Genomic DNA, 24,443 nt, shown 5'->3' with positions numbered 1-24,443 from the left:
AGCGAATCTGGGACCCGTCTAAGGGTCAGCGCCTGAAACATTGGAGCGTGTTTACGTAAGCACCCCCCCCCCCCCCCTTTCTCGCCGTAAACCATTCGATGAGACGTCCATGAAAAGGCGCCAATCAGAGTGCCGAAATTGGCCTGTTGACTTACTCCACAAGCTTTTCCGAATATGCAATTGGGACGAGTGGTATACTTCGTTTCAGCTTAAGGGCGCCCTGGGGAGTTTTTTGCGATCGCCTAAATATGCTGATAACTCACTCTGCTGGTTCTAGGCATCGTAGAGATTCCTAAATCAACAACACGCAACCGATTTTTCTATTTAAAAAAAAAAGTCAATCAAAGATCGCAACACACCGAGGTCACCTTCGGCGACAGAGGAGTGTTCCGAAACCAGCACCACTACCAGCCAATAACAAGCGAAGGGCCCTCGCGCCTCCGACCGGTGGAGCCACGGTGTGATACCTCGAATGCACGCGGCTCGTTGCCCATACAACCCGACCTATACGATTCCACTCAGCGAGCACGCGCTCGAGCGCTGACAAACACACACACTACCGCCGCGACAAAAAAAAAAAAAAAAAAGTCATTGCGCGTTGTTTTTGAGACGATTCTTGCAGTATTATGTTCCCTTTCCGCGAAAAAAAAAATTTGTTAGACTAGTCTTGTTTGTTTTTATCATCTACGAAATCATACACATTTTGTAATAACAAAGTTTGCAATCTCAATGAAATGTCGCGTTCTCATTGTTCACATGTCGTCCTGGCTGCCGGAACAATGTTCCTCCCATCGCCGGAGACGGTGTGCTCGATCTTTGATTGCTTTTTTAATGGAGAAACCAGCCGCGCATCGTTATGATTTATGAATTTCTGGGGTGCTTAGAGCCCGCAGTGTAATTTATCGCACTATAGGCAGTATTCACTGGCGGCCATAGCCGTGTGCGCGAATGCTGAGCGCGTGCCGATGGCGAGCTTTCACAGTTCTTTTGCAACGTGCGCACCATCAAGAGTGCCGGTCTTAGCAGCCTATTGATGTGAGCTCGTTCTGAGCATGCGCTCTAAACAGCACCCACAAATATGGCGTCCAGTGAATACTCCCTATTTATGAGATCCAGATACCTCCTCGAGGCACTTTTATGTCCAAACGCAGCCGACACTATGGGATCAATCAAACGGCGCCAAAAGCCCAAGTTAGTGGACCTTTTCTGTTTATGATTGGTTCAGCGATGATAGAACACGTACAGAAACATGACAAACACCACCAGGGGCGCGCCGATTCGGGTGTCGATAGCAGACGATCTATCGAAAGTTTTTCGTTGGATACGCCATCTGTGGGCAGCGTCTCCAAGCCAACGGACACCGCCTGCGTCGCCTGGGAAATGGCGCCGTAGATTGCCCGAAACAGGTCCTCCTTTCTTTCTTCCTTCAACGAGGTAAGTTTACCTGTTCATATTTTAACTTTATGCGTGCGCCACATAGCCGCACCTCTGTAGTATGGTGCCTCGATTGCGTCTTCGACTGGTGTGTTTAGCGCCCTATCCCGCCCATACATCAAAAGTGGTCCCAATATGGCAACAGATGACGCGAGTGTCATGCTGTTGCCTGCCGCGATCCTGGCGGTTGATCGTAGAAATGCTGGCGAAAAGCACGAGCGGACGGGAGTGTCGCTGTCGTCACGGCGTCGCTTTAGGCGTCCCAACTTCCGGCTGTCCTAGCTTCCGTGAACTGTCTCAATGGAAAGCGACCTGCAGCAGAACAGGCGTCTGCCATATTTACCACAACTGTTGGGACGCCGCCAGGGTCGTGACCGGCGACAACATGACACTTTAATGACGTCATCAGGCGGAAATCGAGGGACCACTTTTTTGGCCGCGGTAAACACACCAGTCGGAGACGCGTTCCAGGCACCATATCTGTAGTAAAGCCCAGCGCGATACGCTGAGAAGCCGGTTTTGGAGACTGTCCAAACTGGGATCCAAAACTTTATGTGGACAGGGTGTCACAAAAAACAAATTTCAAGGTTTTTCTTTTTTGTTTATCGCAAAAATAAAGTAAGCAACGCGAAACGCTCATTATCCGCCGATATGTAGCGCTAGAGGTCACAACCAGATGCAAAGTTTCAGCCCGATCCGATACCTTATTCAAAAGCTAAAAGTGATTTTCTGAAACTTTCAATGGGAAAATGGAGCCCATTTTTGCCCGTTTTCGGTTTCTGGTGCCCATAGAGCCCCATGTATTCGAAAACTCCGTCGGCCGCCATTTTCCCATCGAAATTTTCATTGGATCCAGAGCGGCGTTCTGGCGACCCCACGCGCTCTCGTCTCCTCTCTCTCTCTCTCAGTTGGTCGGCACATAGGCGTCGTAAATAATGGTTTCATGTCGTAGACTCATTTACACTCAAAACGTTGCTCTGTTCTTACGACGCGCTCGCATTATTTTTTTGTCTATTCTGTTTCTCTTGACTGACTACTGTTTCTCCCTTATTTTTGCTTCTCACCTGCTTTTCATGTTACTCACCTGTATCACAATCCCACTGCTATGTTACAAGCGCGAGCTCTTTAGGACGCACCTCGACTGCACGAACTCATGACCAGCAAGAGCAGCTTTCAAAGCTGAAGCTATGAGGTCGGGTTTCTAGCTGTCAAAATGTACCATTAGAACGCACGAAATATCTTATAGTGCTACCATAAAAATTGTCAAACAAGCAAATCTGTCGTGATATATATATATATATATAATAACATGCTGAATTTGCATAATTTTTTGAGACACTCGAGTGACACCGCATCGACACTGAGCTTGCTCCCTTGTTAAATTGAAAAAAAACAAAAAACAAAAAAAAAAAACACGTTAGTAGAGCCGTGTTATTTTCAATCCGGTTATCACATCATGGATGGGCTAAGAGTAGTCACATAAAGGAATCAACGCTGAATATGTCATCACTGAAACAGCGAGTTCACGAAAGGCAGGGAGCACGAGGTCCCTTTTCTAGGAAATCTCAAATGTGCCGATGAGAGAATCAGCTATATTTAAGCATGTAAACCACCGTAGTTTTCTTCTTTTACTGGGATCCTTAAAACGATCTCTCTCTCTCTCTCTTTCTCTCCCCCCCCCCCCCTCTTCCCCAATCCTGCGCCGGCCCTCGGCCTCTCGGAGTGGGCTATGAGGCCCCCACATCTGAATGAGTTTGAGACCCCTGGTCATGCGGCTAAAGTCTGGTGGCTTTTATTATTACTTAACAGCAGCTTCTAGGGAAAAGCTGGAGTTTTCTCAAACTCTTGGTTGCTAGAAAGCGTTTAGAAACGGCCGGATGTTTCCGAAGAACGTTATTTCCGCGCATAACTTGCGCCACCACACGGAAGTCACACGCACGTTTCTGCCCGCTTCCTTCGCGTGTCGCCTGCTCTCATATGACAGGCATATAGTGGAACTTACGTGGTTAGTGTGGAACAACATTTTACTAGTCACACAAAAATATAATGCGAGTTTTGTATGCCATTTACAAAACACGCTATTTTTACAGCGGAGCTGTCAAGGGCTAGGTTCGCTTAGATCGTGTCCGGTATGTCGACACAAACCTACCTTGACAGCTACCGCCATCTATAAGCGACGGCGGCAAGCACACAACCAGTATGGTTTCCGCCGTCGCTCGTAGATGGCGCCAACCTTTCCAGATATAATAGAAGAATGGATAGTTGGGCGCGTTGGTGGGAATTCATCGTAGGAAACAGCGCGAAAAACAGACGACGACGAAGAAGTAGCACACAGTGTATCGAGTACAGCTCCGCTAGTCTTCCTTCTTCACGAGAGTGGAAAGGCTGAACGTTTGAACGTTTTTTTTTTTTAATATTTTTCTGTCTTTTCGGTGCTGAAAATAGGTAAAGACTGACCCATAAACGGAGAAAGAGAAACATGTATTCTTGGATATTTTAATGCAGGACAGACGACACCGTTTGCGTTAGAGATGTTGGCACTCCTCGCGGAACAGACAAAAACGCACAGGGAGCAAGAACTGCTGGGTGCACGCCATGAGTTAATAATGGGTAATAAATTATAAACTTCTTATTTACAAGGAACGGACCCTTTCCGAAATCTAGCGCAACCTAAGGGCTCAAATACTCTTTGTTCCGTTCTGTTCGCATGCTAATGGCAGTAAAAAAAAAAAAAGAAAAAGAAAATGTAGGATTTTCATCGCGCACCACCAATTTCGTACGTCAGCGGCAGAGCGGAATGTCTTCTTTGCCGCACATTTCTTTCTCGAGTCATTTTAGTTTGGATAGTGGCCAAGACACCCTACGCGAAGCGCTTACCCCAGTAAAGTCCTTGATCAAACGCACTACATCATGAAATTGATCCCTGACAATTGAATAAACGCAGGACGTGGCCACTCCCGAGCATTTCACTTTAGCTTCGTTTCTGACGCCAGTCCGAAACGAACGCGGTTCAGGCGCCGCACTCCACTGACGTTTAGGATTCACGGGCTCTGTGAAATATCCGCCCCGGTGCATGACTTGAACTTTTTCAGCCACCAGAAAGGCAGCCATTAGCATGCGGCAGGTGCCGTCAACGTTAGGTGCCGTACATTCAGATGTTGATAGTGTTCAGAGTGGCCAGACTAAATTTCGGAATGGGTCTATCGCTATGGGTCTACGAGAAGGTCGCAGCGTTCCTGGCCTCCGTCTGAAGGGGCGAGGCGAAGAATGGTGGTCAATGGCTGCGTTTACGTGGATGCGACCATAGCGTCAGCGAATCAAGATTTGACTATTTTGATTGGTAGTAGATGGGTAGAAGGGAAAAAAAGTAGGAAGACACGCTGCGTGCGATTGGTCCCTGTTCGATTCGATGCGCTGTGATCGCATCCACGTAAACCTAGCCAATGACTATAATTACGTGAATGCGATCGTAGCGCATCGAGTCCAGCAGGGACCAATAGCACGCAGCCTGTACTCCTACTTCTTTCTCTGCTACCAATCAAGATAGTCAAATCTCGATTCGATACGCTACGGTCGCATCTATGGCTGCATTTATATGAATGCGACCGTATAGCGCATCGAATCGAGATTTGATAATTGTGATTGGTAGCAGATGGGTAGAAGAATAAGAAGCAGGAAGACAAGCTGCGCGCGAATGGTCCCTGCTGTATTCGATGCGCTACGATCGCATTCACGTAAACGTAGTCCATGTAAATGCAGCCAATGAATCCCTGGGATGCGTCGATGAGGCAGTGCTGGTCCGACTGACTTGGGAGCCTCGCGCAGCGTGCGTCCGAGCTGCTTCAGAATGACGGCGGCCGCCTCTTTGCTTTGCCCTTGGAATGCTGCGATATAAGCGAAATGTGGTGTCATCAACACGGCATCTCTGACGGTTTGTTGCACATGATACAGGTAGTATTCACCGGCGGCCATAGTGGAGTCCGTGACTGCTGAGCGCGAGCACATGATGAGCTTCCACAACACCAACATTGTAGTTCTTTTTAGAAGGGGGGCTCGTTCTGAGCGTGCGCTGCGAACACCGCTCTCAAATGTGGCGCCTTATGATCACAACCACCTTTGTGATCACTGATCTTAGTTCTTTTACTACTCGAGGTTTTCTCATTCTGTAAAGGCATGCAAACAACCAACCATGTGGGCATATCTGATTTCCCTTTATACGAGAGTTCCGCGCATGTTTACTCCAGGCCACGGTGTAAGATACACTCTTTAGGTGAGGACAAGGCGGGGCTGAATGCGCGGCGCGAGGAATCAGATAGCGTTCGTTCGACGGGCATCCAAAAAGTTGCATCATTCCGCGGTCACCGTGCCCGCGGCTAACAGTGTCGCCGGCAGCCAAACGGCGAAACTGCGTGAGAGCGAAAAAAATTATCTCCTTGCCATGACACCCCGGTACACCGTGGTCTTTCTGGACGTGCGACAACCTCGCTGGAGCTCTACGCATGAGGAGCATGAGGCGGCACGAGCCGTCTTATGCACTGCTGCCTGCCTCCTGCGTTTTACACCGTGCGCATGGGTCGACAAGTCATCTGCTGGCGCCGGTTAGTTGAAACCATAGTGAGAGAAAGAAAGAGAGAGAGAGTGAAAAGCGAACTGTATCGGCACGTCGCGAGGAGCACGCTGTCCTCACCTGAAGAGTATCATCTTACACCGTGCTCCAGGCTCGGCCCTGATCGCGTGCTTTTTGAAATTCCTTCTCGAAGTATTGACGGCGAGATGTTTTGGCTGCGCCCTCCTATGGTTACCTCTCGTGACGTCAATACCTTGCAAACAACAAGTTCGTCGGTGTTTGTAATGAGCATGGTGGAAACTTGAAATCATTGCGCTCTGAAACCAACCCTGCCTACACCCTCGAAAGTGAAGTTCTTACATTACTCTTATTTCCGTCGATGCGAAATCTTTGGTGACGTCATAGTCAGCATTAGGCCAATCGGGGAAGGCTGATCACAGCGACGCTTTCGATCACTCACGTCGCCAATAGGCCATTTGCTATATTACCCAAAGCATCAAGGAGAATGCAGGGATTGGTGTTCCACGCGCCCACACGCGCACGCCTTCCCCGTATAAAAGATTCGAAGTAAATAACCAAAATAAAGCGTTGACGAGCGCGCGTGCAAGACGCCATTGGTTTGAGGTATTTGCTTTAGAAAAGTTACTACTGCTGACGCCAGCTCGTGCGGCACGTGGAACACCAATCCCTGCATATTCCTTGATGCTTGGGTAATATAGCAATAGGTCTATAGCACTAATCCAATTAAACTACCCGTAGAAGAGCGCTCCGGCGCCTCTATATCTTCGATGGCTCTTTAGATAATTTTTAGGCGTATAGCATTTGGAGCTGGTTTCTGAATTTTGGGCTACACGGTTTACGTTTTGTTTCTTGAATTATTTTACTCAATAAAATTAGCTGAATCGAAGGTGGAAATATTCAGAATAATGATCCTGTCCTGACTGAGCTGCTGCAAACTGTGCTTACTTTTTTTTTCTTTTCTACTCTCTCCCTGCTCTTTTTCTATCCTTGTAGTTCCGCCAGTGCGTTGTTCAACGCCCGAGGCTGAAATGTATACCTCTAGAACAACCTTTTACTCGTAGAGCACACCCCTAGAAGAGTCACATATCCACATTAAAGCTGCAATCGTACTGCTCGTACATTATACAAAAGGCAAACAGAATTATCTCCGGACACGCCTTAAAGGGACACTGACAGGGTATTTACGCTCGCCAAGGTTTTGATTTGAACATGACATATGGGAACCCAGCTACCCAGAGCATAATTTTTGGCTCGAAATTCGATTTCTCTCCGCCCATGAACCGCCGATCGAGAGCTGGCCGGTTTGAGTCGCGCTTACTCGCTTCTCCGTGGTCACGTGCCGTTTTGTATGGTTTAGTAATTGGGTTGTGTGTGTGTTTATACAGCCTAGAACTTGGTCTGCCTCACAGGGGCGACGAGTCTCCCAGCTGTAGATGAGAAATTTAGCCAGTGCGGTACAGCCGCTAGCCTGGGGTCTTTAACGTGCATCACGCAGTAGTGATACACGACCGCACGCCGGTACGATGCTCATCCAGATCGAAACGGGCAGGGGTGGGGCTCGAACCCAGGATCCCAGGGTTCTGCAGCGCGAGCTTTCGCTCCACGTGCTCCGAGCTGGTGTGCGCTAGACCACTCGGCCACCGATCCCCCCATGTATAGTTTAAGCACAACCACCAAAGATAATCAAAGTCGTGGGGCATCGAAGGCACACACTCAATTCTAAGAATAGTCAAAAAGTATGATAACCTTTTTTTTGTGGCTTGTAAAAAGTTGCAAATGCATTGATTGAGAGAGAGAAAAAAAAAAAGTTGCACAGTCACGTAGTTTCAGTAGCTTTTTCCTCCTCTATATCTCTTCTTCCTCCCCAACCAAGTTTCGGTTTCGGTTTCGAGTAGTTGCGTTTTCTTACATCATTAAAATATACGAGACTTTATCCCCAATATGACAGCACCGTCGAACAAGAAAGAAACAGGCCTTAAACAAAGTCTGCAGACTATCTTTTGTATAATGTATTAGCAGCGTTATAAAAAACAAACCAAAAACCCTCCGTACCCTCGACGACCTGGCGTACTGAATGAACGGCCGCAGCCTGATGCCTCCGGGAAGCCGTCTCGTCTTGGTGCGCTTGTAGACAACCAGCTGGGCAGGCGGTGGAGGCACGTGCACGGGCACCGGCAGGGGCGGGGGTCCCCTGCGCAGCTCGAACATCCCGTGTGACGTCCCCGGCAGCGCGACGAGCTGGGGCTGCAGTGGGATGTGGGGCAGCGGCATCCCCGATGGGCCCATGGGCGGAATGGCGAAGACGTGGGAAATAGACTCCTGGGCCATCGGAGTCTGGATGTCCTGGAAGACTGCGGGACCTCCTGGTCCTATTGAGGGTCCTGGTAGCAGTGGTGGTCTCTGTGGCAGTGGTCTCTGGAGCTGCGGTATCAGCGGTTGTGGTCTTTGGAGCAGTGGTCTCTGCGGCTGTGGTCTCTGGGGCTGTGGCCGTGGATGCGGTCGGGGTTGGGGTTGCGGCTCTAGTTTGTGCAGGACCTGGACATGGGGTGGCTGCGGAGGTCTGTACTTCACCGCTGTTCGTCGCGGTGGCGGCGGGTTGGGCGACTGCAACTGGTGCATCGGAAGCGGGGGCCTGCGTCGAGGGAGTATGCAGGCAGTGTTAGTTGTTCGTCTCTTTTAAATACGAGGATTGTTCACTATTGAGAACTCCTAGTGATACGCTGTTTTCTGACACGCTTTTACAGCTTTATGCCTTGATTGTTTAAGCACTGTGAACGCTTTACAAGATCATGAATGAACGGATGTATTTTGATCGTTACATGTGGTGTCTTAGAGATGCCTGAGCTTCGCACTTTTGAGCATATGGGAGTATTAGCTAAGCATTCGAAGCACCATCAAGTGTTAATAATACCTGGTTGGCAAAACATGTACCCGTGAAACGACACATATTTTGCTGTTGCCTATACGTCCCGCGAAAGCTTCCTGTAGCGAAATGTTGTCGTTTTTTCCCGCGCCTTCACTGCACACCATGAGTTTCAGAAAACTCTCGCCATATATGGCAAAGTCTACGAATGAAGACATTGATATTGAGAAATGGTAGAATAAAAATGGTAGACCGACATTGTTAAGCTTGTTGCGACGACGTATAACGCACCTCTGGAAAACTATGGGGACCGGCTCCCTGTTCTCCCGATGAGGGGACTGCAGCTTCTGCGGTGCCCGAGGCCTTGGCGGTCGAGCCTTGTGGGCGCTGGGCTTGGCGGTCCAGCGGTCAGGTTCCCTGGAGCCGATGCGTTCGGGAGCCCTCCTTGTGGGCCCCGAGGACGATGTCGTGGGCGGTCCGTGGCTGCCGGACTCGTAGATGCCCTTGGTGAGCTGCGAGAGCTTCTCGAAGATTGGTGGAGGCTCGATGGTGATGCTCAGCCCAGAGGGGGCCGCAGTCATGTCGCCTCTACGTATCCTAAAGTCGCAGCCGTTGAAGAACTCCAGAGTGTTGCCCGAACACTTGTGACTGAACATCATCCTGCGAGTGGGGAGATAAGACGGGTTCGTGGAGAAGTTTCTACTTCGTCGCCAAATATATTTTGCCTTACCCCCACCCCTTCCCCGGCTTCTCAATAACCAATTCTGTACGTGTGTGTGTTTTTTTGTATTAGGTGGTTTTCTTTTTCTTATAGATTTAGAGTTTGAGTATCATTGTCAACTAGCTAGGGACAACGATGAGAATTTACGGAGAAGGGGAACAAGGGGGACAAAGGACAAACACATATCTCCAAAAGCAGTTAAGGTGACTGATGCGCGACTGAAATAATCCAGCTGGTACTGGTATCGAACCAGGAACCTCCATTTCGAGTGGAGCACTCTACCAATTGAGCTAACCAAGAATTAGACGTCACTTGAGCAAACAGGTTTTAACAGCTTCCACCAGTCTAGCACCAGCAAGGGTGAACGACCTGCCTTTTAAGGCTATTATGTTAATGCATTAATGCTAAGGTGCAGCGAGTTTTCGCCTACAGCTGTGTTTGCAGATTTGTGTTTGTCCTTTGTCCCCCTTGTTCCCCTTTTCAGTGGATTATTTTCGTTATTCTTGTCCAGCTCGCTGCACCTTTGCACTGACTGCATTAACATCACAGTTAGGAACCATTGCGTTCGTGCCTTTACCTCGTAGAAATTATGGCTTACGAATCTAAGTTGGAGACACACTTGCTATTCTGCAAGGTTAACGGCCAAAGCTCGCTGGAATACGGCACGTAATCGAAGACTTCTTTCTCGGCCAAGAGTAGTTTACAGTAATTCATGCAAAATCCTGCCTGTGACTTGCGGTGGAATTTAACATACGAGGCGTAGGCAAAGTCTATTTTCGTGCATCCAATAAAAAATAATATATTGCACCCACCAGGCGTGAAAACCGTGTCGCCGGAAGATCTTGTTTACACATTCAATGTCATCGTATAAGTTGTCGTCCCGCAGCACTGCAATAAAAGGAAGGTTATTGCTGTATTTCTTATACAGCAAACACAGGTGAGTCATTACATCGAACCTACATTCAATAAAGATAACTTTAAATAAATAATGAAAAATAGCGAAAGCGACCGAACGTTTTTTTTCACTGCCCATTTTATATAGTGCCACACAATGAATTCAAACCTCGATAGAAATTGCTGTGCTCATAAAATGTACCTCGCTATGGCCAAGAGGAGGTATGACTGAGTTCTATTTCGCAATTAGCGTTATTTGCCGCTAACTTTATTACTTATATATAGCACACATTTTGTAGTTACAGACGCGCGAAATTAACTGCATAAGTTGTCGAGTGAAGAATTGAGAATTTTTTTTTTTTTTTAGTTTTGAAGAAGTGAGGACGTATGTCAACACTGTGACCGAAACCTTGACATGCGATGTCTGTTACAATCAGATGCTCGCTGGCAGTCTGTAGGACAGGAGTCGGCAAACAATCATTAACGACCAAGTAAATTCGGAACTTCAGCGTAGGCTGCAGGCCTGTTCAGCATGCCCGTACATCAGACCGCCAAGCGTGCTGATTGATCCTTCACCATACCGCCAGAGACAAAGTTGCGACTCTGACAGGTCAATTTTCGGGGGATAAGATTGCTCTAAAGCGCATGTACTTATCGCATGCTCTCTACCACGGCAAGATAAGACGCCCCGAGGGGCCCGTCGGATGCGAGTCGTATCGTCACTCACGGTAACAGGGCATCCGGCAGACGTTCTCGCTGAGTCCTTGGTGCGGCTGACACCAGTGTTTGTCGTTGATCTGCGCCACGTCGGAAAGACAAAAGATTCGCGTAATAAACACAAGTTGCACAAGGCGTCTTCCAAGTTTGTCGCGACCAACGTGCACAAGTACATCAGGTCAGTCAGTGTCTGTAGAGCGCATGTCCTCGTATTTCTGCTGAGCGCGATTACAGATTGGTTATACATAGACTGTCTGCCAACATAGGTTCGAAGCATTCGTGTATGAAGCAAACATGCTTGGACGATGGTTGAGGCGCGTCCGCGGATGATACTGTCATCATGTCGGCAGCGAATTCCGTGTCGTTTGTATGATGTACGAGCGGCGTGATTGTGTTTTAAAGGTCGTATACAGAAGGAGAGAGAAGGGGGCTGACCTGGAAGATGCCATGGTCTCCGCTGCCGTCGTACTTTCCTTTGTGGTAGGCTCTGGTGTCGAACCTGCTCTCCCAGTAGGCGAGACATAACCCTGAAAGGAAAGAAAAAAAACGAGCCAAGGTGAGAGTGATGGTAGGGACAAAAAGGCCATGCTTGCACCACAACACGATGAATACAACATGGAACTTGTGCCAAGTGTGCCAGATAAAACGAAGTCATCGAGGAAAATAATTTATTTATAGACAAGTTTAGTAATCGGTTAGCAAAAAACAAAAACAAAACAAAAACAAGAAAACACTCCCTTGCAGTGGCGTACCAACTTGTTTTTGAGTGGGGGGGGCAAACCCGACCCTCTCCCCCCCCCCCCCCTTTTAATCGAAAATTCGGCGCAACTTTTGTCGAACTTTTCTAAAGATGTGGCAATGATTCCGCAAAATTGCAACGTTACCAGACTTAACATTGATATTTTGTTTTTTCTCACGGAAAAAATTTTGCTTCTTCTTCTTAAAATAAATACAACTTGTAGTGCCTATTGAAACAGTTATGATTAAATAAGGTGATATTCTACAAGATAATTGTATCGATGTCGCTTTTGTGTGTTTACTGGCAATTTTAGTGTTTGCTTGCAGAAAGTGGCGTGACAACGAGGTTGGGTAGTAGCCGGAGCAGTCACGAATCACACTACGAGAGTTTTGATTTTGAGGCTTCATCAGCGCACGCCTGCAAGTGTGTTTACATTGTTAAAATAAAGACAATCACTGCGTTCTTACTTTCTCTGGGAGTCACCGTTTCGTGCGCGAAAACGGATGCAACGGTTGTTTAGCCTTCACCAGAAGAGATAACAATACTGTAAATATGCATGTTTTTCGATTTGAGTCACTTGACGTCAGCTTTGCATGAAAGTGCTCGTTCCATATTCGCAACGTGCCGTTTTTAACCTTTAAAATTCCGGTTTCTGGTGTTAGGACACACACGGACGTTTAGGAAGATGGGGAGAGTTAGGAATGTCGGATATGCAACGTCGAGCATGATAGTTCTGTGTTTAACGAATACTTTTCATCAGTGTTTACTAACGAGTGCTTGCACTTCGTCCCCACTCTCCCTGAAGAGCTTTACGAGCGCATGCATTCTATTAACGTTAACTCCGCTGGTATTAAAACATTGATTGATAAACCAAAACTTACTTCGTCCGCTGGAACCGATAACATCAACCCTAAAATTTAAAAGAAACACCCGTGTTATTTCTAGTGAGTATTTGAAACTCATCTTCATTCAGTCCTCATCTCAAAGCTGCCTTCCATCTGACCAAAAGGTGGGAAGGGTAATTCCCAGTCTTTAAACAGGGCAGCCGCTCTTCCGCATCTAATTATCGCCCTAATTCATTGACTTCAATTTCTTGCAAACTACTTGAGCATATCCTCTACTCCAATATCATGAGGCACCTATCATCCCATTTCTTTTCTTTAAACAGCAGCACGGTTTTCAAAAGGTACTTTCCTGCGAAACGCAACTCTGCGACTTCATCCATGACTTGCACACTAACCTTGAATGTCACGTCCAAACTGACGCAGTTATTTTTTTTTTTTTCCCAAAGCGTTTGGCCGTGTCCTCCATCAACGCCTTCTTTCTAAGCTATCATCTTTTTGCCTCGACCAATAACCGTTTGCATGGATTCGTGACTTTCTTTTTTCCCGTGTACAGGTCACGTCCATGATGATCATGAATCTTCCTTAATAAATGCATCTCCTGGTGTTCCCCTGAAGTTCGTACTTGGGCCCTTACTCTTTTTAATATTTATTAATGACATTCCCATTGGGATTTCTTCAAAAAAACGCTTTTTCTCCGACGACTGCGTCATTCATAACAACGTAACTTGTGTGCAAAATAATAACCAGCTTCAGGAAGATCTAGATAAAATTAACAATTGGTGCAAAGAGTGGATTATGTCACCAAACAAGTATAAACGCAAACTAATCCACTTCACCAAGAAAAAAAACACTCTGTCATTTAATTACTTCTTGGACTCCGATCTGATTGAGACCGCTACTGTGTATAAATACCTTGGCGTAAGACTAACATGTGACCTTCCCTGGAATAACCACATTGAAGTCATTACCACCAATTCATCTGGAACTCTTGGACTAAGCAGACGTAACTTAAAAAATCGCTCCACCCTTTGTCCCTAAGCTAACCTTTCACACGTACGTCAGACCAAAAATAGAATATGCTTCAACCATCTGGAATACCCATCGACTGTACCTCATCAATACGCTGTAGAGGCAGTTCAGAACAGAGCTGCTCGCTTCATCACTTATGACTTTTCTTTTAGTGTCTCGGCGCTAAAAACTGAACTAACCATGTCCTCTTTGCAGCTTCGCAGGAAAGTCTCTCAGCTGTGCCTTATTCACAAAATCTACTACCACATTCCCGACCTCAAAACCACTTTGTTATTACCCCTCGACCGAACATCTTCTCGCCTCAACAACGTCTGCACCATCAAACACACTTCTGGCTCTTTGAACGCTTTCAATTGGTCATTCATTTCTCAAGCCATCAGCCACTGGAACAGTCCCCCATCCTCCTTTGTCACCATCTTGGACCCTGCTGATTTCTCCTCTGCAGTAAAACTACATTTTTCTTGGCCCATGTGATGGTGTGCGGGGCTAGGCAGATCAGTGAAAACACTTACGCAGAGCGCTTGCCAGGCCAGACTTGTACGTAGTTCAACTACTTTACTCGAGTTACTGTAGTTTAACTACTTTTCTGGGTAGTTTAGTAACTTTTAATTACATTTCTATTCTAGTAATCAGTAGTTTACTTAACTACTTTTCCGAGTGACTTCCACTCAAATTACAAATTACTTTCTAATTTTAGTGGTTGTTTTGCCTATCAACAGAGAACAGAGGTCGGAAGGTCAGCTGATATTTGCAGAGGGGGAAGCATGCGGAGTAGAAAAAGGGGGGGATGGGAAGGAAGAAAGTAATTTAGATAGTCCAAAAAACCCCACAATTTTAACGAGCCCCCCCACTGCAACAACACTGCTAGGAGGCGCGGGGAGCGAACATACACGACGCAAGAGAAATCAAGTAAATGTGGGATTAGCTCCGAATAGTGGCGTTTCTTTTTATTCCGAAGCTCAAGGAGACTTGACGCATTTGAAGAAAGGGCTTGTTCCCGCTTCTCTCCAATGTAGGAATTCTTGCCCACTACAGGAGGTGCACACACTGCTCCTTTTACGGTGCAGGCGATAGAACCCCTAACAACGACGCTCACGCCGGATGGGCTGCTCGTGTATCACTTGAAGCGCGTTAACCCACCCCCGCGCCTGCGTTCACGCCGCTTCGCGGTGACGGTGTGCGGCTGCTAATTACAAATCTATTAACCCACCTAGCCCCCCCACCTCCCGTACACGCCGCTTTGCGGCGTCCGGTCGGCAACCCAAGCCCCGCTGCCCCCCATGCACTTCCGTAAATAGAGTCGATACGATTTAGTTTAGCGATGTTTCGTCAACAACATTCGTTTTTTTAGTGTTAATGGTAAAAAAGAAATGTAAATATCGCCAAATGCCTCGACAAAACAAAATGTTCGAGAAAAAAAAAATAAAAAGAAGTAAGCCGGCCCACACCATAAATAGAACCCGGGTCTGACACGTATGAGGCAGACATCTCACCACTAAGTTACGCTACCTCTTCAGAAACTCGCATTGCATCCGCTGCCTAAGTTGACGGCGGCAGCGCCTATCTCCAAGCAAGCAAGCAAAACTTTATTTTGTGTAAGGGCCTACGTCCTGGTCTGGACGGCCCGTCCGGCCCATGTCTCGCGGATGGATTCCGTAAGGTTACCGTGTAGCCTTGTTCGTGGAGCAAGGCTTTACGAACCAGCCAATCCGGCGTGCGTGAGCACCGTTGCTAGGGTTTGTATCGCCTGCGCGTTAAAAATATGCCCGCGCGGGTCGGAGGGCAGTGCCCTTTGTATTCCTTGGGCGCCGCCGGCCTGTGTCTGCTCTGCCCAGTGGCGGCCGTTTCAGGGGGGGCAAAACGCATGCCTTGCCCCCCCACTCTGAGAACTGGGGGGGCAAGTGCCCCCTTTGCCCCCCCGGTTGGTACGCCCATGCTCCCTTGATATAGACGCTTTCAGGCAGTAGAGTAGATTGTTGGGCTAGTTGGTTTTGGATTTTGGAATACATTTTAGCGCTCAAAAAACAGGGACAAAGAGGCGAGAAACAGACAAACAGACAGACAACTTTCAGGCAGCTGTGCATGGGCGTCGCCATAACCGACCTTCAGTTTTTGTTCCCTCTTATTCTGTTCGCTGCACTTCATCATTGCCACAGCAGGACAGGTTATTGCCACTTTGGGTGTTACTGTGTCCTTCTCCCCAGCATAGGCCCTGGTGGAGACTCGGCAACCCCCGCTTCAGTGGCTCGGCATCTCGGCAGGACAATAGAAGGTCGGCTATGGCGGCTCAATTGGCGCGCCCCGAAAGCGTCTATAGAGAACCAAATAACCATGGCAGGTCATTCATTTGTAGATGTCAATTATAGTTGTTCAGCGGAACGAATACGTCCCAAATCTTCTACACCGCAGCTGTCTCGTGGGAGATATCCAAGGAGGTATTATTTTTACATCAAACTATCGGTGTATTATGTTAAACGCGAGATTGAGTTAAATGTTCATACTGATAGAAACCGAGGGAGAGGAGGAGACGACAGCGCGCGGGGACGTCAGAACGTTGAGCTCTGGCTAGAAGGATTAGATGGTAGACGCAAAGCTCCTTTGTCTCTAATCTCTCTTCGAACGCGTTCAAACAGCAAACGCTGGCGTCCGGCGCTCGCGTTCGGACGCGTTCGAACAGTGAGCAGATACAAAGGCAACTAGCGTTGCGTAGAAATGTGGCCACCGCGCACGTCGCAGATGCCAGATAAAGTCCTCTCCTCTCATTGGTTGCAAGCGGCGCCACCAGACGGCTCCTCGATATGCGGCTAATGGCATCCTGTCGCGGGCTCGGTATTCCATGCTTCTTTATGGGAGGTGTGCTCGTTTTTAACGTCGTCTTTTGGATGTGCCACGTCATGTATACTCTGTTTCATACTTAGCGTGCAACGCTGTCAAAGCTACTGGCGCGAGCGCGTGGCTTCATCTATGGTTTTGTTTGCACTGTCATTGACCCTAGTGCAATGTCATTGACCCTAGCGGCGGCAATAACATTTTTTTTTTATATAAACGCGTTGAAGTTGAGAGATCTCTGTAGTGGGTGTCTAAGCCAGCATCCATAAAGCCCGGAGCAGACCCTCCAAGCGGAAAGAGTGCGTGCCCGGGTGCCATGGGAACGAGACACCTTGTTTTGTATTGCATCTTACATTTTACCTCAGTTGCGCCGTCTGGACGGCGGAGACGCTGTCGGCGGAGGCTACTTGTGTCCGTCCAGATGCCCGCCGTTGGTTTAGCACGTAAAACCCCCCAATTCTTTTTTTTTTAACTTGTGTCCGCACGTATTATATCTTACACCAGGAGTCTCCAAACCCCGGCCCGCGGAAGTCTTTCGACCGGCCAGCGGCTGGCCACGGACCGAATCCCAAGGAAGCCCGGCTCGCAGCCCGTTTCCAGCAGACCCACTCCAAATGCGCCAAAGAAGATACCAGAAAAAACGAGAGAAACTGCATCGTAACGGGGTTCTCTCGCCATGACTGAACGTTGTCATCACCAGTATCACCATTGTGACTCCGCGCCTTCATATGTTTGTGTAACTACGTTAAAATTCCTTTGCGTTCTTACGTACATTGCGTCAGCATTAGTTTTATCATTCTCATTAGTATTTGTAAATGCGCACGAATGGGCCGAAGTTTCCACGCGCTTTGATTTATGCTTTTATGCTTGGTGAGTTTTTAGTGGTCGTAATTGTTGCGTAACTTCATGATTAGCTAAATATTACGTTTCAAATTGAAGTGTATGTAATCATCCAACTTAGGTGCTTCTTCTTTTCTTTTAATACTTACTCTAACATTTTTATTTGCGTTCAGATTCTTACCTAGGTTTATTAATTCAGCTTTTCCTCGTCTATAATTACTATGTTTCTTCTCGGTCGTCGAGATTGCGAGAGACGCCCAATCTGGCCCCTTGGCCAAAACGTTTGTAGACCCCTGTCTTACACCGTGGCCTCTACCCACTAATCATTCCAACCCGAGCTAGGTGTTTCGGCGTCCCACCGCGCCCTCGTCTCCTCATGCATGACTTTCAGCTTCTATCCGTACACCCGGTTGGCGTGTATTTCTTCCCACTTACGTATTTCCGGCGTGCTCGTATTTCGGCTCGAAACTTCGGTACCATCCCAGGCATCCCTCAAATTGCTTACACAAATATTTTCACCATTCTTTACTAGGTTTACGGGTACTTTTTTCTTTCTTTTTCCTGTTTGTTTTGAGCACACCAAAGACAATATATCTAGACAAAGCACTTCCGTGTTCCACCACCACTACCCGAAAAGTATAGCCCATAAATAGATAGATAAATATAAGGTACCCTTAATTTCGGAGCAATTAACTATCACGATGCAGATCACGACGCAAGATTCGTGCACGCACGAGTGTGCGTCGTGTTTGGTATGTGCGCGCATCCATCCATCTTAATTTAGCCTTCGCCAGGTTTCTATTCGCCACTCTAGTGTTCCTAGATTTCAGAGTGTTTCCAATTTCTCCATCGGTGTCACATGGTTTATGGGCCGTGTTTGCAATACGAGCTGCGAGAAAGTGACGAACGCGTTGGTCGTCTGCGAACGCCTCCGCCTTTCCGCCTGTTTTTCTCCTCGTCACGCGCAAACGCAGCGCATGCGCACTTGCCCCCCCATTGTTTAGTTGGTTCCTCTCTTCAATCTATGCTCACTGTACCACCCTGGAGAGCCTAGGTTGAAGAGAGGTACCAACTAAAACCGTGAGAGGGGGGGAGGGATTGGGGAGGGGGAGGGGGAGGGGGGCAATTGCAATTTAATGGCTTCCTGCGCTTCCTGCGGACAATGGTTCCCAATGCGCATCGCGATGGAGCAGTTGGAATTTCTTTGTAATGCAGGCTCTCTATACGCCACCCCGGAGGAGGCAACGTGACCCAGCCGAAAAGACCTGAAGGAAAGAGGTGAGGAGCTACCGCTCCTTTTGAGCATGCCGACAGTCCTGCAATTTCGGCTGGGGGAGCCTGGCAACCAGGAAATGGGATGTTACCTCCGCCATATTGTGTTATCGAATTTCGGACGCACTCTGAATTAAGAACACCTAGAATGCGGTGTCGCTTCATCGTACTGAAAGTGTTTTTCGATAATGCAAGCGTACAAAGTCGACACTGTTAGCGCGAACAAGCGATCGCTGGTTTTTCCAGTTTTTCTCATTGAAACCAAGGAATGTCATTCGAGTTGTTATTGCTACGGAAAGAGCTAATTTAGTACTATAATCTAAGCGATAAAAGTTTGCGCTCGATAATACTATTTAGAAGTAAAACGCGAAAGGGCGCCGATGTCGTGTTCGCGCTAACAGTGTCGCGATGTGTACGTCTTTGGCTCTGCAGTCAGCTGTTCAAACTTCCTCATGTGCAACAATCTTCTAAAATGTGGTGTTCTTTCATTTATCAATCTTGTCTAAAAAAAATTACTTCTCACAACCTAATTCGTAAGTTTTTGTCGTGAGAACAGTAAAAATGATCGATGCTTGGAAACAGATATGCTTATACACGCACCCCCCCCCCCCAAAAAAAAAAAAATAAAATAAATAAATAAATAAAAAAGAATACCCTAAAGCCTACCAGCTTTTTGGGCGCACAATAAAACACAAGATTGGTTGATTGGTTGACAGTAATCAATTGCAGGTGTAACAAAGGTCGGTGTACGAAAAAATTGTTTTTTATAACACGATTTGTAACCGCGAATTTGTATTGGCTCAATCCAAATAATAGCGCCCCCCTCCCATCCTCCCCCCCTCCCCCCCCCCCCCCCCCCCCCCCAGAAAAAAAAACAGCTACGCTTTTTCGATCAAACGCGATAAAATGCGGTAGCTCTACGGAACGTCGTTAGTGAAGACAATTAGGAAAGAATGTATGGTGATCAAATCGTAATAGGCCACGCACACATCGAAGAAGACGTCAAGGACGACCTCTAGGACAACCTGAAGGACGACGTTTAGGACGACGTCAAGGACAATCTCTAGGACGATCTTGAGGACACCGTTTAAGACGATATCAAGGACGGCGTTTAAGACGACGTCGAGGATCACGTCCTGGAGGACGTAATTCTCGACGTTGGACCTTTCCTGAGCGAATTGGTCGCTACGACGTCAAGAACGACTTCTAGGACGACCTAAAGTACGACTTCGAGGACAACGTCTAGCAGAACCTCTAAGACGTCAAGTAACGTCAGCTTCAGCTACCGACGCTTACGAGCTTACGCGACCGGCGCTAACGCGAGCGGAGCTTACGCAACCACACTTACATGGCCTTCATTAGGCGACCTTGAGCTGCAGCCACGGGCGTTACAACCAATATTGGGCATGACCTTGAGCGTTGTTGAACCTATAAAGCTACCTAACGTCACGTGACGCCATGGTGTCGGTGTCACGTGACGTCAACACGGTGTTCACCTGATGACATCACGGTGCACCTTTTAAAACGTTGGTGTGCTACGTCAACACCTTGACGTCGTCAACGTGATGTGACCGTTGACATATCCACGGACACAAAAGTGCTAAGTCTTGGCTCAATTAATGATATGCATTTAGAACCGTTCGTCTTGCTTTATCGCAAAGTCCGCTCGTTTCAGCGGGTTTTATCGGGGGTAGCGCCATTTTGAGAGCGAAAGAGAAAAGGGGAAAGGGCTACCGGCGCTTTCCCCCTTTCTGGTTGTGTAGAAAGAGTGAAAGTCCTGGGGATGAGAGGCTTGGCCGGTGTTGGGTGTCTGCAGTGCCCCAACTTCGTTCGCGGTTTCTTCTTGTTTCAAGCTCCCAAACTTAATTAGAGCCATGGTCTTCGATGACGACAGTCCCCCGGTCATCGGGACACCATTGCTGGGTGATAGGGTGCATGAATAACGACAAAAAGCGTCGAATACTGTTCGAGGACTTATATGTGGCTTGCATGGAATCCGGCAAGGCGAGTGTGGATGCAATGTTTTTTTAAGCTCCATCGCTTTCCGCATGACTGGAAATGGTGAACCATCTATCAATTTTTGCTTTCAATGGGCTTATTTCAACGTAGCCATATTTAGTAATCAACAAACGATACACGAAACGGGAACTTTAACTTTTGTAAACACCCGGAGCTGCTACAGAGCGTTTTGCTGCGCTGCTTTTATCTTCGTGTCCGTGTTCTTATATTTCTTTGTGGATGAACGACGAAGACCTTCTAGATGTATTTATATCGAACCGCAGAAAGCCTGAAAGCAGCCACGAATTATTTTACTATTTGATGCCATATCTTGAGTACTCACCTCCAATTTCTATCACTGGCACGTTCGCCGCCGCTGTTCCCCCCGTCGCCGCACTGACGGATGCCATGACTCGAACAAAGAAACTTGCCCACTGAGCTCGAAAACGCAGATTGCAACACACGAGACGTACCCTGCAGTGACTATAGCGTTTCGAAGCGCCCAATCAACGAAAACAACCCACCAGCGGCACTCCAAGGAGCGCTTTTGGCGGCTCTCTGGTATCACGCATACAGGAGATCGCGATTCAGGAAAACCGATGGAACTACCATTTCAAAAATTTCCAGCCTCACACGGCGGCGGAAGTGAGCCTTCAACTAAGTGTTGTAGATAATAAATTTGAGTCAGTCACCACTGCAAATGATCAATATTAAGATATATTCAGTTACAAAATTTTACAAGCTGAAACAGCAGTTATCACGAGAAAACTCGCACGCACCTTGCGAGCGTACGCCATGTTCATCGGCGGTTCAGCGTTCGGTGCGCGCTCCATTCACAAAATGTTCCGAGCACAGTCGAGAGGATGGCGTTGAGGAAACACCTTTTCGGTTCACGGACGCAGTCCACTGCCGCCTGAAACCGGGGTCATGTGGAAAGCGATGGAGCTTAAAGACATTGCAGCCGCTCTCGCCTTGCCGGATTCCTTGCAAGCTACATAGGTCCTCGGACAGTATTCGACGCTTTCTGTTTTTATTCGTGCATCCTATGACCGAGCAATGATGTCCGGATGACCGGGGGACTGTTGCCATCAAACCCCGTAGCTCTAATTAAGTTTGCAAGTTTAAAACAGAAAAGAAAGTGCGAACGAAGTTGGGGCACTGCAGACACCCAACACCGGCCAAGCCTCCTCATCCGGGACTTTCACCCTTTCTACACAACCAGAAAGGGGGAAAGCGCACGTAGCCGTTTCCACTTTTCTCTCTCGCCCTCTTTCAGTAAAACGGTCTATACAGCAACTCATGTTTACAAACAAACCGGAGCGCCCCTAGCGGACGCCACCGGCGCCGCGCATGCGCGATGAGGGTGTGAGCAAGAAGTTCGCCGTCGCCCATAAACAAACCATTGAAATGCGATGTTGTCGGCGTCGGTGTAGTCCCCCTGCTCTCTTTCGCGTTCGTATTGTGGATTCTACGTCTTCCTGGCGATATCTGACTGCTTGAGCGGCGTCAGCGAAATTACCGAGGCTCGTTACACCGCGAAACTTCGCGTGAAGAATGTGACATGTGGCGATTCATTCCGCGTGGACGCCGCATGCAGTATGTATTCTAAAACCTGATTCGCATGACGAGATTTCGCTCGCAATTTTCAGTCGCGGCGCCGCTCGGGCTGCAAAAGCGTGAACCGTAGCTGAGATAGTCGACGTCGATACTGAAAATCGCAAGCAGAATCGGACCAAGTCAATTAGGCATAGCAAGTCAGTGACGGTTACTCGTAACAATGATCAACATCTCCTTGTATTTACTGTTTACATCGAGCCTGCTTACCAACCTTCAAACTTAAGTCATTTGAGGCGTGCTTTTACTTCGTATAGCAAGTACCGGGCCAATATTTAATCTACGGGCCGGCGTCGTCCAGGAGTGCCGACGACAAGCAGAAACGTTTGAAAGAGCAGACGACAGTTCGAACAAACAAGCGGCCGTTCGAACTTGAAGACGCACTGAACGTAGTCCGCAGGTGGTCCGCGCAACTTGATGGTTTTCTGGCGTTCATGTTGGAATAAAACAAATAAATCTGATGACCACAAGTATCCGTGAATTCAACTCAAAGTGCTTCCCGCCCAAGCAATCGTTGTCCGTCGGCGTCTGCTTTTCCCTTTTCACGGCACATATCCAGATTCTCGGACGAACCGAGCACGTGAAAACTGACCTTCAAATCTTTCTCGACACATTTGGTACGGCCCCTGTCTCGGCGTTTTGAGGAGAAGGCAGATTTGCGTCTGGTTCCCTTCAAAACAACGCAGGAATAAACGTCTGGCATGGGGACTTCTGTAATTGAAAAACAGCGCGCAAAAAGACGAAGACGACGAGAGAAGAGCACAGGACAAGCGCTGACTATCAACTGAAGTTTTATTAAAAACGCCTCAAGCAAGAAAACACCACACAGTCAACCAACGCCGAAACAACCAATGGCGTGTCGCTCACCAGTAATCTATAAAATCTATCTCTTTTTTGTGAAGATAAACAGAAGGTTGGCTGACGCAGTGCCCCGCGCCAGCTTTTTCGATAGCATGCGCCTCCAGCACCTCTCTTTGCACTTTTGTGCGCCCCCTGCCAATGATTAAGGTATTTTGGAAGACGGGGTGACACTGGCAGTCTCTGCAATGTACGTACAAGTGACCTCCGGTCATTGACCGCAGGGAATTCGCATGCTCACGCATTCTCTCGTTGACGCAGCGTCCCGATTGTCCAATGTAAACCCGTCCGCATGACAATGGAATTTTGTAGATGACACCCACAACGCAATCCACGAATTTGTTGACATGCTTAACAGTATATGACATCTTGTTACTGCTTGCCTGGTTTACGCGCGGGCAAAGTTGTGCTAATTTTTGAGGCGCTGAAAAAATCATTGGCACATTGAACCGGTTATCCACTTTTTTTTAAATTATGTGAAACCTTATGTAAATATGGGACAACCTGAGGCCTTTGTTTAGGCTTTACTTTTGGTTCCTGAGAACCGCTCTTGACTTTTTTCAAGAGTGTCTGAGAGACACCAAGCAAAACAGAAAGAGGAAATCCTGCTCCTAAAAGTCGCTTGACCTGGGCTTCATAGCTGTCAAGCATGGCATGGTGACAGGACCTGTACAGTGAAGCTTGGAGGCATGACGTGGCAATATTTCGTTTCACAAGTTTGGAGTGGGCGGAATCGTATGGCAGGATTTCCTTCTTGGTTCGCGGGTTGTAGCGCCAACACACACGTTGCCCAGTGAATTGCAGCCGTAAATCCAAAAACTGCAAGTACTTCTGGCCACAACCCCAGACCGGAAGTGCGACCGACGCGCCACCACCGCGCCGTGACGTCACAGAGATAAGTTGGTGTATACGTCCATCGACTAAGCTCGTTACGCAAGTGTGTCCCAGATTTGAGAGAGGGACCAACTCAAACCATGGGGAGCGTCTACAATCTATCGGCGGGCTTCTCCTGGGCGAATCGGCCACTTGAGTGCCCTTGATAGCAAGCGTTTGTTCACCATATGTAGTTTCATAAACAAGAAATCTTCCATTTATCAGTGCATCGGGTGGGGTATGTTTGATGTTTGGGTACTGAGAAGCCAATTCAGTGAGATTATAAACATTTTTATAAACTTCAGATTTAAAAATATGCATAAACGAAA

At 47.8% G+C, this 24,443-nt stretch overlaps 1 protein-coding gene across 1 annotated transcript in view; it reads right to left on the bottom strand.

The window, feature by feature from the left end:
* Positions 1-5,143: 5,143 nt before the first annotated feature.
* Positions 5,144-24,443, bottom strand: part of LOC8053221 (leucine-rich repeat extensin-like protein 1) — a 93,837-nt gene continuing 74,537 nt past the window's right edge. Inside the window, exons 3-8 of the mRNA XM_029979527.3 lie at positions 11,653-11,744; positions 11,228-11,297; positions 10,419-10,494; positions 9,177-9,545; positions 8,075-8,654; positions 5,144-5,318 (exon numbers count right to left, since the gene is read on the bottom strand). Coding sequence (XP_029835387.2) covers positions 5,277-5,318; positions 8,075-8,654; positions 9,177-9,545; positions 10,419-10,494; positions 11,228-11,297; positions 11,653-11,744 — 1,229 coding nt within the window. The 3' untranslated portion in view covers positions 5,144-5,276. The remainder of the gene's footprint in view (positions 5,319-8,074; positions 8,655-9,176; positions 9,546-10,418; positions 10,495-11,227; positions 11,298-11,652; positions 11,745-24,443) is intronic.

Source organism: Ixodes scapularis, unplaced genomic scaffold, assembly GCF_016920785.2.
Source record: "Ixodes scapularis isolate PalLabHiFi unplaced genomic scaffold, ASM1692078v2 PGA_scaffold3__209_contigs__length_174095766, whole genome shotgun sequence".
In the NCBI taxonomy this organism is placed as follows: domain Eukaryota; kingdom Metazoa; phylum Arthropoda; class Arachnida; order Ixodida; family Ixodidae; genus Ixodes; species Ixodes scapularis.
This window is presented reverse-complemented; position numbering and strand designations above follow the sequence as displayed.